The following is a 20,487-nucleotide window of genomic DNA, read 5'->3' on the forward strand; positions in this document are numbered from 1 at the left end:
GCATGTGGGATCCTCCCAGACCGGGGCGCGAACCCGGTTCCCCTGCTTCGGCAGGCGGACGCGCAACCACTGCGCCACCAGGGAAGCCCCCCCAAGTGCCTTTTAAAAAAGATGGTAGAAAGGAAGGAAGTCTGGATGGAAGGAAGAAAATCCATTTTATGTTCACGGTTCTCATTTCCACCTGCAGTCTCCTTGGAGAATAGTGAAAGTGTGTTTAAAGATACCTAGGACATTGGTAGGTACGTAGAGATGCTAGTGCCATCTCTAGAATATGTAATTGATGTAAGCTTGCTAATTAATTTTCATGAATTAAGAAAAGTTATAGTGGGCTCACAACCAATCAGAATGGCCATCATTAAGAAGTCTACAAATAATAAATGTTGGAGAGGGTGTGGAGAAAATGGAACCCTCTTGCACTGTTGGTGGGAATGTAAATTGGTGCAGCCACTGTGGAAAACAGTATGGAGGTTCCTCAAAAAACTAAAAATAGAATTCCCAAATGATCCAGCAATCCCACTCCTGGGCACATACCCAGACAAAACTGTACTTCAAAAAGATACATGCACCCCTATGTTCATAAGCAGCACTATTTACAATAGCCAAGACATGGAAACAACCTAAATGTCCATTGACAGATGAATGGATAAAGAAGATGTGGTACCTATATACAATGGAATATTACTCAGCCATAAAAAAGAATGAAATAATGCCATTTGCAGCAACATGGGTGGACCTAGAGATTATTATACTAAGTGAAGTAAGTCAGAAAGAGAAAGACAAATACCATATGATATCACTTACATGTGGAATCTAAAATATGACACAAATGAACTTATCTACGAAACGGAAACAGACTCACAGACATAGAGAACAGACTTGTGGTTGCCAAGGGGGCGGCGGTGAGGGAGGGAAGGATTGGGAGTTTGGGATTAGCAGATGCAAACTATGGTATACAGGATAGATAAACAACAAGGTCCTATTGTATAGCACAGGGAACTATATTCAATATACTGTGATAAACCATAATGGAAAAGAATATGAAAAAGAATATATATGTATAACTGAATCACTTTGCTGTACAGCAGAAATTAACACTATAGTATAGTATAGTAAATATACTATAGTAAATCAACTATACTTCAATAAAATTAATTTTTAAAAAAAAGAAACGAAAAAAGTGTAGTGGGTTCACAAAGTCTCTTATTTTTTCCTAAAGAGCCCAGTTTTATAACTTTCAAGATCAGTTAGAAAAGTCCCTTCCTGTGTTGCCTTTTTCATTCATCAGACTCTGTTGCCTGAGTTAGAGCAGAGGTCCCTGAGGGACATGGGACTGCTAAAGAGCATCTGAGGACAGGCAGCCACAGGCTGAGGGCTCCTGCAGCCATTGTGAGAGGCACCCTTTGTTCATGCTCTCGTTACTCAAGCATCTATTGAACACCTGTTCTGAATTAGGCATCGAACAAAGCTCTGAGGGCAGAACACTTAAGGGCAACCCTACAGGTTCCAGATGCTCTCCTAGAATTATATACAGCACACAAGGCCAGGGCACAAAGGAGGGAGGAGTGATCATTTCTCCTTAGGGGAAGGGAAGGCTCTGGAAAGTCTCCCCAGGAAGTGACATGGCTTTGGGCTGAGCCCCAAGGTGTTAGAAGCATTTGCTGTGTAACTGTTGGTGGGAAGGAAGCAGGCAGAAGGAGCCCTAAGGTCCAAAGGCTGAAATAATCCTGCCTCTTGGGGGCCAGGAAAAGCTGGGTTGGGCTGGATGCACTCACCAGGGGAGAGTCCCTCCTTGAATAAAAGTCTTATTATTGAAAAAAGGTAATCTTCCCCATGGACTTTTGCCTGCATCTCCTTGGCCAGAATGTGGTCACATAGGGAGTTGTATATATTTAACTGGGCATATCCTGCCAAACAAAATCAGGGTTTGTTATTGAAGGGCAGGGCAGATATTGGGTAGTCAGTAATCATACTGGCGATTATGAGTTTTCTATTATTATTATTATCATCATTACTATATGATTTTGGCGAGTTTACATAACTTCTTCAGGTTTCAATTTCCTCATCTCTAACATGGGGACAGTAGGGACTACCTGGAGGGTTATATTGGGAATTAAAAATGACAGCTATAAAGCATCTGGAGCATAGTAGGTGCACAATAAATAGTGAGGGGAGGTTCTTGTTCTCCCTTTGGTTCCTCTCCTTCACTTCCTTTTTCTCCTTCTTCAAATACCTGCCTCACTTTCCCCTCCTCTGTAGTTTTAGAGTATATGGAGACATCTGGAAAGCCTAGAAGAAATTATATTTTACAGTTTCAAGTTCAGTCACTTTTTTTCTCTTCATCCTGCCAGACAGTTTATAATTATATTTGCTTTGCAATTAGGTAGTATAGTTTGTGAAAACATCATGTAGTGTTTATAATGATTTGCTTTTAGCCACGAAAGTAAATAATGTTATCATTACTTCATTAAGCATTTAATTAATGCTTAAATTAAATGTCATGTGAAATACATAAAGAGTATGTCTGAAGAAGTCAATAGAATTAGGTCAAATGAATTTGAATGAATTCTTAGTGAAAGGAAAATGGAGTTTATGAAGCAAGTTATTTGTATTTGGTAGTGCTAGGTTCTTCACCTACTTTATTTTATTTAATACTATAAAAGCCCCTATGAGTTGAATGTTATTATTATTTTTTATTCCCCTCTATTATGGACTGAATGCTTGTGTCTCCCAAAATTCATATGTTGAAATCTAATCCCCAGTGTGATGGTAGTTGGAGGTGGGACCTTTGGGAGGTGATTAGGTTATGAGGGTGGAGACCTCATGAATGGGATTAGTGCCCTTATTACAGAGACCCCAGAGAGCTCCCTCACTCATTCCACCATCTATGAACTAGGAAGTGGGCTCTCACCAGACACAGAATCTGCCAACACCTTCATCTGGGACTCCCCAGCCTCCAGACTATGAGAAATAAATTTCTGTTATTCACAATCTGCCCAATTTATGGTATTTTTTATAGCACCCAAACTGAGGCAGACACCCTCTTTTAGGTGAGAAAACTGAGTATATTAATTCAGGATTGTATTTGACTGTTTGTAGCTGAAATAATAGTGGTTTAAACAAGGTGGAAGTTTGTTTCTCCTGTAAAACGTGGTCAGTGTTCAAGGATCCAGGCTAGAACCACTGTCATCAAGGATTTAGGCTCCTCCAGCTTTGTGCTCCACCAAGTGGCTTTATCTGCAAGGTTGAGCTATGATCCAAAAATAAATCGCTAGATTGTAGTTTGTGCCCAAGAATAAACTGCTGGATTGTAGCTTGTTCACATTCTTATCTTCCCTAGATAATTCCAAATTGTTTCTGGAAACACACAGTCTTTCAAAGCACACATGGAACATTTAGAAACTTTGACTGTGAAACATGAAGCTCAACCAATATCAGAGTCATTATCATACAGACCACTCTCTGACCAGAATGCCTTAAAATCAGAAGTCAATGTAATAAAAATTTCTATTATTATTATTATCATTACTATATGATTTTGGCGAGTTTACATAACTTCTTCAGGTTTCAATTTCCTCATCTCTAACATGGGGACAGTAGGGACTACCTGGAGGGTTATATTGGGAATTAAAAATGACAGCTATAAAGCATCTGGAGCATAGTAGGTGCACAATAAATAGTGAGGGGAGGTTCTTGTTCTCCCTTTGGTTCCTCTCCTTCACTTCCTTTTTCTCCTTCTTCAAATACCTGCCTCACTTTCCCCTCCTCTGTAGTTTTAGAGTATATGGAGACATCTGGAAAGCCTAGAAGAAATTATATTTTACAGTTTCAAGTTCAGTCACTTTTTTTCTCTTCATCCTGCCAGACAGTTTATAATTATATTTGCTTTGCAATTAGGTAGTATAGTTTGTGAAAACATCATGTAGTGTTTATAATGATTTGCTTTTAGCCACGAAAGTAAATAATGTTATCATTACTTCATTAAGCATTTAATTAATGCTTAAATTAAATGTCATGTGAAATACATAAAGAGTATGTCTGAAGAAGTCAATAGAATTAGGTCAAATGAATTTGAATGAATTCTTAGTGAAAGGAAAATGGAGTTTATGAAGCAAGTTATTTGTATTTGGTAGTGCTAGGTTCTTCACCTACTTTATTTTATTTAATACTATAAAAGCCCCTATGAGTTGAATGTTATTATTATTTTTTATTCCCCTCTATTATGGACTGAATGCTTGTGTCTCCCAAAATTCATATGTTGAAATCTAATCCCCAGTGTGATGGTAGTTGGAGGTGGGACCTTTGGGAGGTGATTAGGTTATGAGGGTGGAGACCTCATGAATGGGATTAGTGCCCTTATTACAGAGACCCCAGAGGGCTCCCTCACTCATTCCACCATCTATGAACTAGGAAGTGGGCTCTCACCAGACACAGAATCTGCCAACACCTTCATCTGGGACTCCCCAGCCTCCAGACTATGAGAAATAAATTTCTGTTATTCACAATCTGCCCAATTTATGGTATTTTTTATAGCACCCAAACTGAGGCAGACACCCTCTTTTAGGTGAGAAAACTGAGTATATTAATTCAGGATTGTATTTGACTGTTTGTAGCTGAAATAATAGTGGTTTAAACAAGGTGGAAGTTTGTTTCTCCTGTAAAACGTGGTCAGTGTTCAAGGATCCAGGCTAGAACCACTGTCATCAAGGATTTAGGCTCCTCCAGCTTTGTGCTCCACCAAGTGGCTTTATCTGCAAGGTTGAGCTATGATCCAAAAATAAATCGCTAGATTGTAGTTTGTGCCCAAGAATAAACTGCTGGATTGTAGCTTGTTCACATTCTTATCTTCCCTAGATAATTCCAAATTGTTTCTGGAAACACACAGTCTTTCAAAGCACACATGGAACATTTAGAAACTTTGACTGTGAAACATGAAGCTCAACCAATATCAGAGTCATTATCATACAGACCACTCTCTGACCAGAATGCCTTAAAATCAGAAGTCAATGTAATAAAAATAACTTCATACACTTGGAAATTTTACAACAGATTTTTAAAAATAATTGATGAATCAAAGAAGAACTCATTCATATTTAAAACGAAGAGAAAATGAAAATTTTATGTTAATATTGTGGTATTCAGCTGAAGTTGTATGAAAAAGTTATAGCCATAAATGCATATGTGAGAAGAGTCTGTCTCAAGAATACGTAAAAAGCACAAGAACATAAGCCTAAAGAAAACTGAAAAAAAGAAATAATAAATGCACTCAGAAATTAATGGACTAGGAAAAAAAAGAACAAAGACAAGCAGGAAACCCAAGAGCTTGTTTTTGAAAAGAATCGTAAAGTGGATAAGTTCTGGCAAGATTAATCAAGAAAATGAGAGAAGATGCAAATATATGATATAAACCATAAAGGGGGCTGCAACTATAATTTATCACAGATTTTAAAAGCTATAGGAAAATGCTATGAGTGACATTACGTCTACATCTATAAAACTTTATTTTAAAAATGAATGATTTTTCCAAGTATATAATTTGAAAAGTATGTAAGGTATGGTCTGACTTTTTATTAACTATATATTTACATGTAAATATTCTCAAGGCAAAAAATATGTTCAAATATTTTTACGTGGTTAACTATGAGATAAGAATTTAGGAATTTTTATCATTTTCCTTCATCCAAGTTTTTAAATTCTCAACAGTGAATAAGGTCTTAAAACCTACTAAGGACTGGTGAGGGAGGGACAGAGGAAGCACCCATGGGTCACACTCCCCTCGGGACCCTGCCTGAGTTTACAATGCAGCCCCCCACTGTGAGCCTCTGTGCTCTGGCAGGAGGTGCTGGCCACCGTATTGTCCTGATGTCTCCACACTCCATCCTCTACCATTCCTTTCTTCAGAGAGCTGTTTCCCCAACTTTCAGTCTTTTTCACCCTGGGACACGGACCCATGCACTTCTGCAGCCTTATCCCATCCTTGGGCCAACCTCCAGTCCCCCAAAGTCCAGGCTGGTCCCATCGCCTGGACACCTGCTCCCTGGAGAGGAAGGCTGAGCACAGGGAGCTCAGACCATGTTGAGCCTGGTCAGACGGCACCAGATGCTGGAGTCACAGGGACCTGTGTTCAAATCCCCATCTGCCTCTTACTGGCTCTTTGAACTTGGTCATATTCCTTATTTATCTCATCTTTAGTTTGTTGATGATAATGCCATATTAGAAAAATGAGGTAAAGTATATAAAACAACCACCATATAATAGGGCATCAGGAAATGTGAACTATTTCTTCTGCCATTAGTTATTTGCCTGTAGTTACAACTAATTTACTAGGAAGCCTAGTATGGTGGGAAAGGATGGCTCGTGTGTATGTTGCTATGGCTCAGCATGTGGACCTTAGCATTTCTAAACTGGGGCATGGTATGGGGCAGAGTTGGAGGGGAGTATATATAACCTATTACAATGTACCCCAAACTAAACACGGTACTTCTGCTACCACAGGCAATAGTAGCCAGAGCCTTTCCACTGACTGTAAACATTTTGCTAAAGGAAGGGGGGAAATGCTATGTTAAAGCTGGGTGAATTTTCAGCTGGTTAATCTAGAAGAATGTCAGGGTTCCAGGGCAGAGAACTGCTTTTCCATTAGGAACACATGTGATGAGTAACAAGCGGTTAGGCTGCTCCCTACTGGACATGGTGGGCGAAGGCGGAGAGTAAGGAGAGTTGCCAGGGAATACTTTGAGAACTCTCCCCTGACGTGCTGGGGAAGAGATGGCTGGGAGGGGGTCTAGATAGGCATAGAGTGGGCCCAGGCATCTTGTCAGGTGGGTGGGAATTGAGAATTCAGTCAGAGCAGAAATTTAGAGTCACAGGAGACTTAAAAACTCCCTCTTACCCCATGCCGGTCATTCATAAAAATTTGGGGCAAGTGCTAGATTTTCTGTTATTTGTGATGAGTGCCTGAACAATCTGGGGAAAGATGACCCCAGAAGGCTGGAGGAATTAGGGATGTCTGAGTTGCCTGTGAAAAGCTGAGTAACATCATCTCCATGTGCTGGGAGCCTAAAGAAATGACTCCTGCTCCTTAGTCCTGGAGTGTTTCATTTCATTATTTCCCATGGGAGCAGAAACTTGAGCTGGACTTTGCCACATGTGCAGGGTTTGGTAGGGCTTTGGCAGATCTTTAGGGTCGTAATTGCAATGAATCAGACCCTAAAAATCAACTTTAGTTTCTCATTGGTCTAAAAATGCTTGTTTGTACAAAGCTTTTTTAAAATTTGTTTTGTTTTGTTTTTGTTTTTTTTGTTTTTTTGATACTGCTGACCATCTCCTCCTCCTGCAAATTTGGAGATTTCTCTTCTAAGAGTCTGCTACTCCTCCCACCTCCCTGGCTGCCCCTGCTGCTCTTTCTTCCCTAGCTCTTCTTCCTGGAGCTTGAAGGTAGGCCCACTACTCCTCCTGGGAGCCTTCCCTGGCCTGGCTCCTCACTCAGCTCACACCCAGCACATCCACTCCCAAAGTTGTGCCTCTTCCATGAGGTGAAGGACCCTCGAGCTGACAGCTGTAGCTCCTGAGTTTCGGATGCCCATTTCCACATGGATTTCATGAGCGCCTTAAATTCATGATATCCCAGACCAATGAGATGACCTCCCTCCCTCTCATCTATTCAGACTCCTGATCAGCTGATGGCATGACCACACTCCCAGTCACAAGGGCTAGATCCTTCGTAGTGATGGGTAACTCCTGTGCTACCTCATCACCTGTGTCCTGGCACTGTCACCTCTCTCACACTGCCCTGCAGACCGGGTGGGCTCTCAGGTGGACTGCAATTCACCCTTCTGTATCTTTGCTTAGGAGTCAACTGTTCCCAACCCTCCACAAACCCTTATCTCTGCTGTCCAAATCTCAGGGCCAGATGTTTCTACCCATGTTTTACCTGCTTCCCCAGCCCAATGTATGGCCCCACTCTTGTGGACCCTCCGTGCCATTGTCTCAGCACATTCTCATGTTCCACAGCATCCCTTCCTTGCATTGCATTTACTAACATTTATGCAACATTCCTCCATCTACAAGACGTCAGCAGGATGTTTAGCTGATCCATCCCCTCAGTCTCCTCAGAGACTTGTACGTGTTTGGGGTCAATAGGTGGGTTTTGTGGCCATGAGTACACCATATGCATCCTTGCCCATCTTCCCAGCTGGTGGATACTTTTCTTGAGTATGGGACTAAACATGATTCAGCTTTGCATCCCCTACAGAGCCTGAGCACTGTGCCTGACACAACCTAAACATATCATAAATGCTGAAGTGGATGCTCGAAAGTAACCCTATTAATCATTTAGTATTTATTGTACCTTGAAGAACTCTAACATTAAAAGTTTTGGATAAAGCAGATGAGCCTATAAGAGAAACTGAGACAGAAGGGCTAGAGATGGAGGAGGGAATCTAGGAGAACATGGAGTGACAGGACAGGGAAGCATTTACATGGAGAGAGAGATCGAGGAAGAAGACAGCTGGTCTGGCAGCATGGAGGTCTTTATGAGAAACACGTGTCTTTGGGAGGTAGGAACAGAAGCCAGATTGGAGTGCACTGAGGGGGAAGAGACGTAGAAATGGAGAAAAGGAGTGTTGATAACTTCTCAAGAACATTGCCTATAAAAGTGAGGAGTTATAGAGAGAAAAAGAGACATGAAAGTGAGATTCAGAGAGGATTCTCTTTCAAAATGGGATATTCATGAGTATGATTAAGAGCTTCTGAAGTAGGGAGGACTTTCTGAACTAAAATATAAAACCCTGAGTAAGAACTAGGAAACTTAATTACATAAAAATTAATTTTTTGCATGATAAAAGCAGGTGAAACATTGGGAAACAGCATTTGCAACATACATAACAGGTGTAACACATAATATGGACTCTACAGACTGAGGTGCAAAAGCTTGTATTTTCTTCTTATAACTACACTCAACTTGCTTCTCAGCCCTCACTTCTGTCTGTAGCAGAAGACAACCCTATCAAAAAACAAAAATGTTACACAACATTATAAATCAACTATACTTCAATAAAAAACCATAGAAACCAACCAACAAACAAAAAAATCAAAATATCCCCTCAGAGTAACTTAGTTGTTTTTAATGTATTCATCCTTAAAACTCATATCATCTTCTCTGATTTCAAAGAATCCATCCCCTTTTCATGGTTTCCTTTATCTTTGTACATACTTCTGTTGGTCGATGTCACCGTGTCTTGTAATTACATACTGCACGTCTCTGTGTACAACGTGACCTTGAGTTTGTTGAGAGGAGGGACATTCTCAGTGGCCAGTATATGCACATTACCTGTGTATATTTGTAGACTCTTGTTGGTTAATAGTCATTTAAGTCCCCTGTGTGCTTCAGTGTTTTGGAGTGTTAGGTAGGACTATTTCTGCATGTGTCACATTTCCACAAAGGATGTTGTAGTAATTAAGTTTTTACCCCCCTTTCAGAATATTTCAAGAATCAAAACTCTCTAGTCTCTCCTCTTCCTCCTCTTACTTTTCCTTTTTAACTGAGGTAAACAGTAAAATGCACAAAAATTAAGTGTAGAGCTCACTGAATTTTTACATATGTATATACCTGTGTAGTCATCTCCCAGATCAAGATTCAGATCTTGATTTTCTGCCCCCAGCAGGCTCCTCCTCCAGTAGGCTTTTTTTTTCCGCCCCCAGCAGGCTCCCTCCTGCCTCTTCTTAGTCAGACCCCACCTCCTCCAAATATAACTATGTTCTGATTTCTAGCACCATGCACTAGACTAGTTTTGCCTGTTTTTGAACCTCATATAAATTGAATCATATAGCGTGTATTCCTTTGTGTTTGGCTTCTTTTGTTCAACATTGTTTGTGAGATTCAAACATGTTGACCTGTGTCTTACAGTCTGTTCTTTCTCATTCTGGTGTAGTATTTCATTGTATGAATAGAGATTATGCTTTCAGTAACAAAGCTTTCTTGGTTTTTTAGAGAAACGGCCATTCCTAAATCTAGAATATTATTTTGCCATAGATGTGTTTGGCTTTGTAATATTTTTTCCTGTCCTAAGTGGGTGGCTAACACATAAGGGAAAAAAGAGTCCATTTTCAGAAAACACGATTTAAAAATACACAAATAAAAATTAACAAACTCTTCCCTTATATTGCCTAGGTACAAACTCTTAGGTGTAAGATAGTCTACAGGGATGTATTTGTACAACATGGGGAATATAGCCAATATTTTGTAATAACTGTAAATGGAGTGTAACCTTTAAAAATTGTATGTAAATTTAAAAAAAAGAACAAACTCCTAATTGAGTTCCTTTCCATAGAGCTGGGCAGGAAATTGACTTTCCAGATTCAGGATGGAGGATAGCCCTGAATATTAACTTGGACCATGGGAGTAGCAGGGAGTGGGTTCCTTGAGTAGAAAGCTCCCTCACATGAATGTGCTGTTTTATGTCTCCCCACCTCCCCCCGCATCACTGATTTCCAGTGAGATGAGTCAGAAAGTGGTTAAGGAGGGCCCCAGACTCTCCAAGAACCAGAAGTTCTCGGAGCACTTCAGCATACATTGCTGCCCGCCGTTCACCTTCCTCAACTCCAAACGCGAGATTGTGGACCGCAAGTATAGCATCTGTAAAAGTGGCTGCTTCTACCAGAAGAAAGAGGAGGACTGGATCTGCTGTGCCTGCCAGAAGACCAGGTGAGTGGTTTGCGCTGCCACCTGGCGCCTGGGCTGGGCATTGGCCTCTGTCTCTCAGCTCCGAGTTCCCCCTTCCGGCTCTACTCTGCGATGCTGGGGCTGAGGCTCTGCAAACTACGCTTCCCCCAATCCCCTGACAGTCTGCTCCCCGTTAGGCTCTGCCATTGGAAGGTACTGGAGGGAGACTGGAAGTTGGGGCGGGGGGAGGAGCAGGGCTGCCTTCCTATTTCCAGCTCCTGTCCGCATCCCTTAAAGCAACAAAGGAGAGCCATTGCTCCAGCCTCCAGCTTCTTTTGGCCCTCTCAGCACCAGCCGCCGCGCAACGTCCCCTCAGAGGCCCAAGCGCCAGCCAGCTGCACCCCCCGCGGTGGTCAGAGCACCGGCCAAGCCACGGTCCCCTCCGAGGTCTGAACGTCAGCCACGCCCCCGCCCAGAAGTCCGACCTCCACCAGCCAAGCAGCGCCCCCCTCAGAAGCCCAAGCAGCAGCCGCGCAGCAGCCCCCAGAGAGGGCCAGGCACCAGCCGTGGGGGGTCCCCCAACAAAGCCTCTAGGTTCTGGTAACACCATCTCTTCCCTTTTGCTCCCCAGCCCTAAGGTTAGTAGCTGCTTCCTGTGTTTACTAACAATAGGTTATCTCAGTGGCCCTCCTTCAGCCTTACCAAACCTGTGTAATCAATTCCCTGCATTAAATCCCCTTGTTTGAAACACCTAGTGTGGCTTATGTTTTCCTCATAGCCACTGTTGGTACAATACTTCAGATGGCAGCACCAGTTGCTTCCTTTGTCTAGTAGGACTGGAAGTGATTAATTTATAAATTCAGAGTATGGACCACAGTAACAGATTGAATAAATGAGGCCCTCGATACCTGTCCCTCAGAGAGAGAAGGAATGGTGACTCTAAGGGGTATCTGTCTATGTGCAAAAGGAGAGGTTCAGCCAGTTCATCCATCCCTCCTCCCAACACACTTAATCTGATGTTAACTTCAGTGGCAAGATCATTCATTCATTCATTCAACAATCTTGATTGCGCATGTATAGAGTTCCACATACTATGCTGGGGGATGGGAACGTGGCCAGAACAAGCCAGGTTGTTTGCGATTCACCAGAACCAAACAAGAGAATAGTTAGTCACGGTATAGGGTTAAACGCTCTAATACTCTCATAATCAGTATGTGCATTGGGCTATGGGAGCCTGGAGAATGGCTCTGCCTGTCTGGGGCTTCACAGAAGTTAGCTTAGAATAAGTAGAGGATAAAAGGGGATGATGCCTGTAGAGAGAATAGGTGAGCCAAAGAGCATATGTTCATCAGCTCCATCTTGGGGAGGTCAGCCTTTTTTTTTTTTTTTTAATAGACTTTACTTTTCAGAGCAGTTTTAGGTTCATATCACAGTTGAGCAGAAGGTACAGAGACTTCCCTTATACTCTCTGTCCACACACACGGCAGGCCAACTCTTTAGTCCTTTTAGTATTTGAAAATGAACCTGTTTTATAAGTTAACAATGGATATAAATTGTATTTGGGATTCTCATATCTACTCTGATGCTCAGAACCTGCATAGCACATAATAGTGTATGCATGTCTCATGATGTTTACAGATTTAGTATGTAGAAGAATCAATTGGGGAGCATGTTAAAATGCTCCCAGAGAATCTAATTCCTTGGGTCACTTGTGAGGTTCTAGGGACCTGCATTGTCAACAAGCAACCAACCCCCCCCCCCCCCCCCCCGCCCAGTGTAGATCAGGTGAGGTTAATTTGGGAAGGAAGTAACAGACTGGTGAGTGACTGGTAAGTCACTAAAACTGTAATAGGAAGTTGTGCATCAAGTTACCTGGTCGTTAATTTATGCCTTCCTGAGGGGCCTGAGTAATAAGGTCCTAGGACAGGTAAGCTTTGATATATGGAAGTGGTTAGGAAATGTGCAGAGCAGAGGAAATTAATTGTATATGAGGCATGTCATCTATGGTGGTGGCTTCAAGCCCACAATCTCCAGTGAGCTATGTGATGGCTGTTTGGGTGGCTGGGAGTTGAATGAACCAGGACATGGAAAGGAGATGGAAGACAATGAAAGCCAATTTCATCTGAGCCACAGATTTGTCTGGATTCAGCCTTGCTGAATTCACTTAAACTCAAGAGATATATTAGCGTTGGTGTATTTTGACTCCCTCAGTTAACCATCCTCGGTGGGTATCAGGGAAGACACCTCTATAATCTGTCATTGCCTCCTCAGCTGTCGTCCCTTCCCTGGGACCAAGGGACCTGACAGCCTCCATTCATAATGTCCCACGACATCACAGATGCACCATCTGAGCCCTTCCTACGATACTCATTCTCCCTTCTCAGGTTCCCAAAGGTCCTAAGGTAATGCATTAGAGACATTGCTTCGCCAAGCTGTATGTGGTATGCATACATACCCTATTGACACTAAGTGACTGTCCTAAATCAAAGGGGTGGGAGGAAGATTAATGGAAAAAAATTCACCCTCAAGCAGAGCTACTAAATTACATGTGAAGAAAGGGTCAAAAAAGTTTTCCTGAAGCAGGCTTGCTTTCTGAAATGGTGCCATTCTTGAGGTCTGACCCTTTGAGGTCAAACAATTTTGACAAAGGACTTTTGTGTCCTTAGTAATTCCCTTGGATACATCTTTTCAAAAACCAGTGAATATTTACATCTTAGGATCCATAGGTATGATTCCTTGCATCCTGATTGAACATGGCAGCATGCTCATATTTGATGGCAAGAGACCATGGCATCTCCCTTTTAGTTTGTTTTACTCTCAGTTCTTCAAGGTTTTAGTATTTCACAGGTCATCCCAGCCTTTAGGGTTAAGACGTGTTTCCTGGGCTGAGACTCTTCTGGCTCCTTGGTGCTCTGCTTTCAGGAGCTAAGATCTGTGGTTTTCTGAAAACTTCTGTGGCTGCAGCTTTGGGTGACTAATTTGGGGCCAGTCACACATATGTGAGCGGTACTGTGTGTGCCTTTGATGCGTTCTTTCACAGCATTGTCTTGTACAAACTGAGCCCTGCACACCAGAAGGCTGGAGGACCAATCTATTTCCACATGTATTTTCAAGCCTGGTCATCGAGACCACGTGCACAGCACTGCACCAAATTCTGGGCAAGCAGGGGGGATGATGTATGCCCCTGGTCCAGCTGCTCAGATGGTATTTATGAGTGGCCCATCTCTCAGTGATGCTGCTGTTCCCCTGAGTAACAACCCTGAGTTCGGGAGTTAGCCCACAGTCAGTGGTCGCACCTGTATATAGTTTTTGGTTTGTTCGCAATGACCAGGACTGCCAAAGAAAAATGCAATTATAAACATTTACATACTTGACTAGCTAGGATTTACTTCAGAAGAGCGCCGACCCATAAACAATTACTGTGAGGGGTCCAAGAGTATGCACTAACAGACCCAGGCTCCGGGGCCAGCTGCTAAGTTTCAGGCTCTTAGATAGAGGTAGCCTGCCTGCTTTTCAGGTCTGCAGACCCAAACTTATTCCAGACACTTTCTATGATGTGACTTGTCCTCCTTTTGTCTTTCCTGATGCCAAGAGGTACATTCTGCATTTTCACCTTCCAGAAAACCAGAGAGAATTCTCTTTCTTTGTGCAGGATTGGGTAAACTAGCCCTTCCACTTCCCTTGAATTTTCCATATTAGTCTTCTTTATGAGTCCTTCCTTTTCTGGCAACACTTCACCTTGGGATCCTCTAGGGTTTTATTCTGAGCCCTCTCCTTGATTTTGCCTTCTGTTTTTTTTAAAATTAATTATTTATTTTTAAAAATTTTATTAGAGTATACTTGATTTACAATGTTGCATTTGTTTCTGCTGTACAGCAAAGTGAATCAGTTATACATATACATATATCCCCTCTTTTTTAGATTCTTTTTCCATATAGGTCATTACAGAGTCTCTTATGGTTTTATGTTTTTTTTTCAGTTGTAAATATATATACACTTTTAAATATTCTTTTCCATTATGGTGTATAACAGGATATTCAATATAGTTTCCTGTGCTATACAGTAGGATCTTGTTGTTTATCCATTCTAAATGTAATAGTTTGCATCTACCAACCCCAACTCCCAGTCCCTCCCTCTCCCTTCCCCCCTCTCCCTTGGCAACCACAAGTCTGTTCTCTATGTCTATGAGTTTGTTTATGTTTTGTAGATAGGTTCGTTTGTGCCGTATTTTAGATGCCACATTAAGTGATATCATATGATATTTGTATTTCTCTTTCTGACTTACTTCACTTAGTATGATACTCTTTAGTTGCATCCATGTTGCTGCAAATGGCATTATTTCGTTCTTTTTTTATGGCTGAGTAGTATTCCATCGTATATATGCGCCACATCTTCTGTCAATGGGCATTAGGTTGTTTGCATGCTTTGGCTATTGTGAACAGTGCTGCTATGAACATAGGGGTGCATGTATCTTTCTGAATTATAATTTTGTCCAGGTATATTCCCAGGGGTGGGATTGCTGGATCATATGGTAATTCTATTTTTAGTTTTCTGAGGAACCTCCATACTGTTTTCCATAGTGGCTGCACCAACTTAACATTCCCACCAACAGTGTAGGAGTGTTCCCTTTTCACCACATCCTCTCCAGCATTTGTTATTTGTAGACTTTTCTTATGGTTTTAAACGTGACTGGCATGGTGATGACTTTTAAACGTTATTCCAGCCCTGGCATTAAACTCATATATGGGCTTGATTGCCCAGCAGATCAACGTGGATGTTATCAAACTCAACTCATCTCCACTTGACTTCTTTCCCATGAACACTCGCTCTTCCTCTTATCAACAGCCTCAGTAAATAACACCACAGCCCCTCTAATCAGCCCCACTGGAAACCTAAGCCCCACCCTGACTTCCAACCTCTTGAGATACACACATGCCTGCCAATTTTACTTTCTAGAATTTTTTTTTTTTACCATAACTTAAAGTACGTTAAGAGCTGATGGGAAAGGGTGCAGAAGTGAGGGTGAGATTGGAAACAAAGGAGAGGGGATGGAGATCGTGGATACAGTGAGAGAAGTAAGGCTCCTTCATAGTACGTGTGGAGGGACAGGCCACTGATGGGAACAGGAAAAGCCGTTTGGTTTTGCAAAATAGAGAGAGACCCATTAAATGGTCGTTAAGGGGACTTCCCTGGCAATCCAGTGGTTAAGACTCTGTGCTTCCAATGCAGGGGGTGTTCGATCCCTGGTTGGGGAACTAAGATCCCACATGCCTCGCAGCCAAAACATACATAAATAATAAAAAAATTTTGAAAACATTTAAAAAAGGATGAAGGCAAGTCATACCCCGAGGATGAAAGAGCTGGAGGTCTGAGAAGGTTAGGGTAGGTTTAGAACACCAGCGACCAGGCCGTGAGGCTGTGCTGAAGGCTTGCTGAGCTCTACCTGATGGAGCTGCATATGAACCATCTGTTCTTTCAAAGTTTATTCTCCAATGAGGGAAACAAATTGCCATCTCTGAAATCACCAATGGAATCATCGAACTCCACATCAACCGTCTGCTTTTCTTCCAGCTTGCTTTGTTAAGTGTCCCCACAGCAACTGTTCTTAAACTTCACCAGGTGCTGCTGGTACTCTGAGCCCTGGTTTTTCCTTCTCCTTCCATCAGACTCCTTTTTTTTCCCCCTGGTAGTTTGATTTAAAAAATGTTTCAAGTTATCATCATTTATTTATTAATTTAAATTATTTCCTTATGAATTATTCAATTTATTTAAAGTAAAAAAACAAATAGAAACAGTTTACCAATTTCTCTCCCCCTGCACCCCTGCCTCTGTTCTCTGTATCTATGAGCTTGTTTTCATTTGTTTGTTTGTTTAGATTCCAGACATAGAAGAGATCCTATGGTGTTTATCTTTCCCTGACTTATGTTACTTAGCACAATGCCCTCGAGGTCCATCCATGTTGTTGCAGATGGCAAGATTCCATTCTTTTTTATGGATGAATAATGGTTCGTTGCATGTGTATATATATATATCACAGTTTCTTTATTCACTTATCCACTGATGGACACATGTTTCCATATCTTGGCTATTATAAATAATGCTGAAATGAACATGAGGGTGCATATATCTTTTAAAGTTAATGTTTTCATTTTCTTTGCATAAATACCTAGGAGTGGAATTGCTGGACCGTATGGTAGTTCTATTTTTAATTTTCTGAGGAACCTCCATACTGTTTTTCACAATTGGCTGCACCAATTTACATTCCCCTCAACAGTGCACAAGGGTTTTCTTTTCTCCACATTCTCACCAACACTTATTATTTCTTGTCTTTCTGATAATAGACATTCTAACAGGTGTGAGGTGATATCTCATTGTGGTTTTGATTTGCATTTCCCTGATGATTAGTGATGTTGAGCATCTTTTCATGTACCAGTTTACCATGTGTATGTCTTCTTTGGAAAAATGTCTGTTCAGACTCCTTCTTTCTTCACTTTCCTCCCTCTCCAAATTAGAAACCACGGCCCAACATTTTAATCTCTCTCAAAAATACCTTACATTCCCCTACCCTTTGAATATCTATCTCATATTCTTGGGAAAACCTCCAGCCTTGTATGAATCCAACCATCTGCCTTCACCATGTCTGTTTCCAGGCAGTTTTGAGTATTACTGGGAAAAAACACAGCAGGGCAGTAGTAGTTGGGTGAAAGCAGGATTACGGTGATTATATCACTAAGCACTGTTTTCTTTTGGGAAGTCATAGTTCAGTTACCTGCATTCGGATAAAGGAGAAAGCCACGGACCATGACACGAAAAGTGTCATGTATGTTTGTGTAATACACAAGGCACATACACACACACATGCACGCATACATATATCAGGTTTACGTGCATGCAGTAGAATTCAACATTTTCAGCAAACAGTTCTATGCACAGAGTCATGTAACCACCACCACAATCAAAATACAGAATACTTTCGTCAACTTCCAAATTTCCCTCATACTTCCCCTTTGAAGTCAGTCCCCAAGCTCCTGACAACCACTGATCTGTTTTCTGTCCCTATAGTTTTGTCTTGTCTAGAATGTCACATAAATGGAATCATACAGTATGTACCCTTTTGAGTCTGGCTTCTTTCACTTAGCATAATGCATTTGAGATTGAACCATGTTGTTGTTGCATGAATCAGTAGTTCTTTCACTTTTATTGCTGAGTAGTATTCCACTGTATGCATGAACCTATCAGAATTTTCCATTCACGAGTTGAAGGATATTTAGGTTGTTTCCAGTTTTTGGTAATTATGAATAAAGCTTCTGTAAACATTCATGTGAGTGTAAGTTTGCTTTTCTTTGAGTAAATAACTAGAACTGGTATTGCTGGGACATATGGTAGGTGTATGTTTAAATAAATATAAAACTGCTAAATTGTTTTCCAAAGTGGTTGCACTACTAGCAAAGTGGTTGTATTCCTACTAGCAAAGTGGGATGCTCTGAATTCTTGTCAGCATTTGGTACTGTCAGCTTTAAAAATTTTACCCATTCTAATATTGTGTGTTGTGGTACCTCACTGTAGTTTTAATTTTGTTTTTTTTCTATTGACCAATGATGTTCTTTTAATGAGCTTATATATCATCCACCAAAGACATTTATTGGTGAAGTGTGTGCTCAATCTTTTGCCCACGTAAAAAAGTGGGTTATTTAATTATTATTGTGTTTTGAGAGTTTAAAAATATATATCTGGATATAAGTCCTTTATCAAATACATGTTTTGCAAGTATTTTCTCCCAGCCTGTGGTTTGCTTTCTCATTTTCTTAATAGTGTCTTGTGAAGAACCAAAGTTTTAAACTTTGGCAAAGTTCAATTTATCAATTTTTTCTTTTATATATCATGTTTTTTGTATTGTATGTGTGCTTTTTGGATTGTATGGAAGAGTTCTTTGCCTAACCCAAGATCACAAAGATTTTCTCCTGGAAATTTAAAATTTTAAGTTTCACATTTATGTTATTATCTATTTTGGGTTAATTTTTTGGTAAATGGTGTGAGATATGGATTGAGGTTCCATTTTTTTTTGCATATGAATATTCAATAGTTCCAGCACAACTTGTTGAAAAGATTCTCCACTGAATTACTTTTGCAATTTTGTCAAAAATCAGTTGACCATAATGTGTGAGTTTATTTCTGGACTTTCTATTCTGTTTCACTAATTTATGTATCTTTTGTTTCATCAACTTGATTACTATAGCCTTACAGTAAGTGTTAAAATCAGTTTAGTGTAAATTCTCCAACACGGTTTTTTATTTTTGAAATTGTCTTTGACTATTCTAGTTCCTCCACTTTTCCATAGAAATTTTATTGTCAGTGTGAATTTCAACAATATATCCTGGTGGGATTGAATGGGATTATGTCAAGTTTATAAGTCAGCTTGGGGAGAACTGTACATGCTATATCTCCCCATTCATTTAGGTCCTTTTTGTTTTGTAGTTTCCAGCATACAGATCACATACATATTTTGTTTGCTTTATACTTAAGCATTTCATGCTTTTAGGTACTATTAAAAATAGTACTTTTTCAATTTCAGTTGTTCATTGCCAATATATAAAAACATATTGATCATGTACCCTGTGATCTTGCTAAACTCACTTATTCTAGCTTTTGCGGGGGGGTAGACTCTGGGATTTTCTACACTGACAATCATGTTGTCTGTAAATAGAGACAGTTTTATTTTTTCCTTTCTGATCTGTATGCCTAGTTTTTGTATATGGTTTAAACTACTATTTCACTTACAACATTTTCTTTTTAGAAAAACATTTTAACAAGATTAAGTCCTCGCCAAACTGGCTTTTTGAATCATTAAAAGGAGTTAGAGCGGCTTCCCTGGTGGTCCAGTGGTTAAGACCCGCGCTTCCACAGCAGGGGGCATGGACTCGATTCCCTGGTCGTGGAACTAAGATCCCATATGCTGTGCGGTGCAGCCAAAATATATTTAAAAAAAAAAAAAAAGAAAGAAAGAAAGGAGAAAAGGAAACAAAAGCAATAATTACTGTACATAAAAACAGAAGATATTTTAAAGAATATCTTTCCTAGGCTCAGGCCAGGAAAAAAAAAATTATCGTATTATTTTGGCCAGATATTTCCAGAATTGAGAAATTTCCAGAATTGAGATTTTAAGGCTGAATTTAGCAGAAGAGTAATAACCGCAAAGGTAGTCTATAAATTTATAATTCTATTAACTGAGCATGGAGAAAGAGCACATCACTTAGCAACGCTATGGATTTTTATGTTTCTCTTTGTAAACCAGATTGAAAAAGAGGACCAAGCCGACCCCTCGGAAGAAGTGATGGAGGAGTTTCAAGTTAATGGACGGCCTCAGCTCCCGGACTCACTGCTTCTCGACCCAACTGCCCTGGGACAGGTTATCTGGCTTTGAATATGATGCAGGGGCAGACACCTGCTGATGCGGCCACAGCCGACGCCCACAGTCCCCATGGCGCGGGGGCCACTGGGCAGCCTACCTGGAGGTGAGAGGGGACACCTCTGTGTGTTATACTCCAGGCAGTGGGTCCCAGCAGCAGCCCTCAGGCTCCAGAGCTCTTTTGGTCTCAGCTACAGACCTTTCTCCCCCAGGATGTGCACAGGCCTCCAGGATCTTTGGCTCAGGATGGCCCCAGTGCCAGCCCATGTGTTGTCTTCCAACCTCTAGTCCCCTCCATCCCGGCATCCTGTTGCCTAGTCTGACTTTTAATCTTTGACCTCCTTCTTTGTAATTAATCCTCTACCTGGGTTCCTCTCTACCCCTGTGTCCTTTGGTTTCCATTTGACCTCCTTAATCAGTCCTC

General features: G+C 41.0%; 1 protein-coding gene across 2 annotated transcripts in view; it reads left to right on the top strand.

The window, feature by feature from the left end:
* Positions 1–19,989, top strand: part of MOBP (myelin associated oligodendrocyte basic protein) — a 31,257-nt gene extending 11,268 nt beyond the window's left edge. The window contains exons 3-4 of one of the 2 annotated variants that reach the window (XM_024117049.1): positions 10,490–10,699; positions 11,006–11,405. In XM_024117049.1, the coding sequence (XP_023972817.1) occupies positions 10,494–10,699; positions 11,006–11,261 (462 nt within the window). In that variant the 5' untranslated portion in view covers positions 10,490–10,493 and the 3' untranslated portion in view covers positions 11,262–11,405. Of the gene's footprint in view, positions 1–10,489; positions 10,700–11,005; positions 11,406–19,949 lie in introns of those variants that run through there. The other variant, XM_007119575.1, reaches the window with a different exon arrangement.
* The last annotated feature ends 498 nt before the right edge of the window (positions 19,990–20,487 follow it).

The sequence above is a fragment of the Physeter macrocephalus genome, chromosome 18 (assembly GCF_002837175.3).
Source record: "Physeter macrocephalus isolate SW-GA chromosome 18, ASM283717v5, whole genome shotgun sequence".
NCBI lineage: Eukaryota > Metazoa > Chordata > Mammalia > Artiodactyla > Physeteridae > Physeter > Physeter macrocephalus.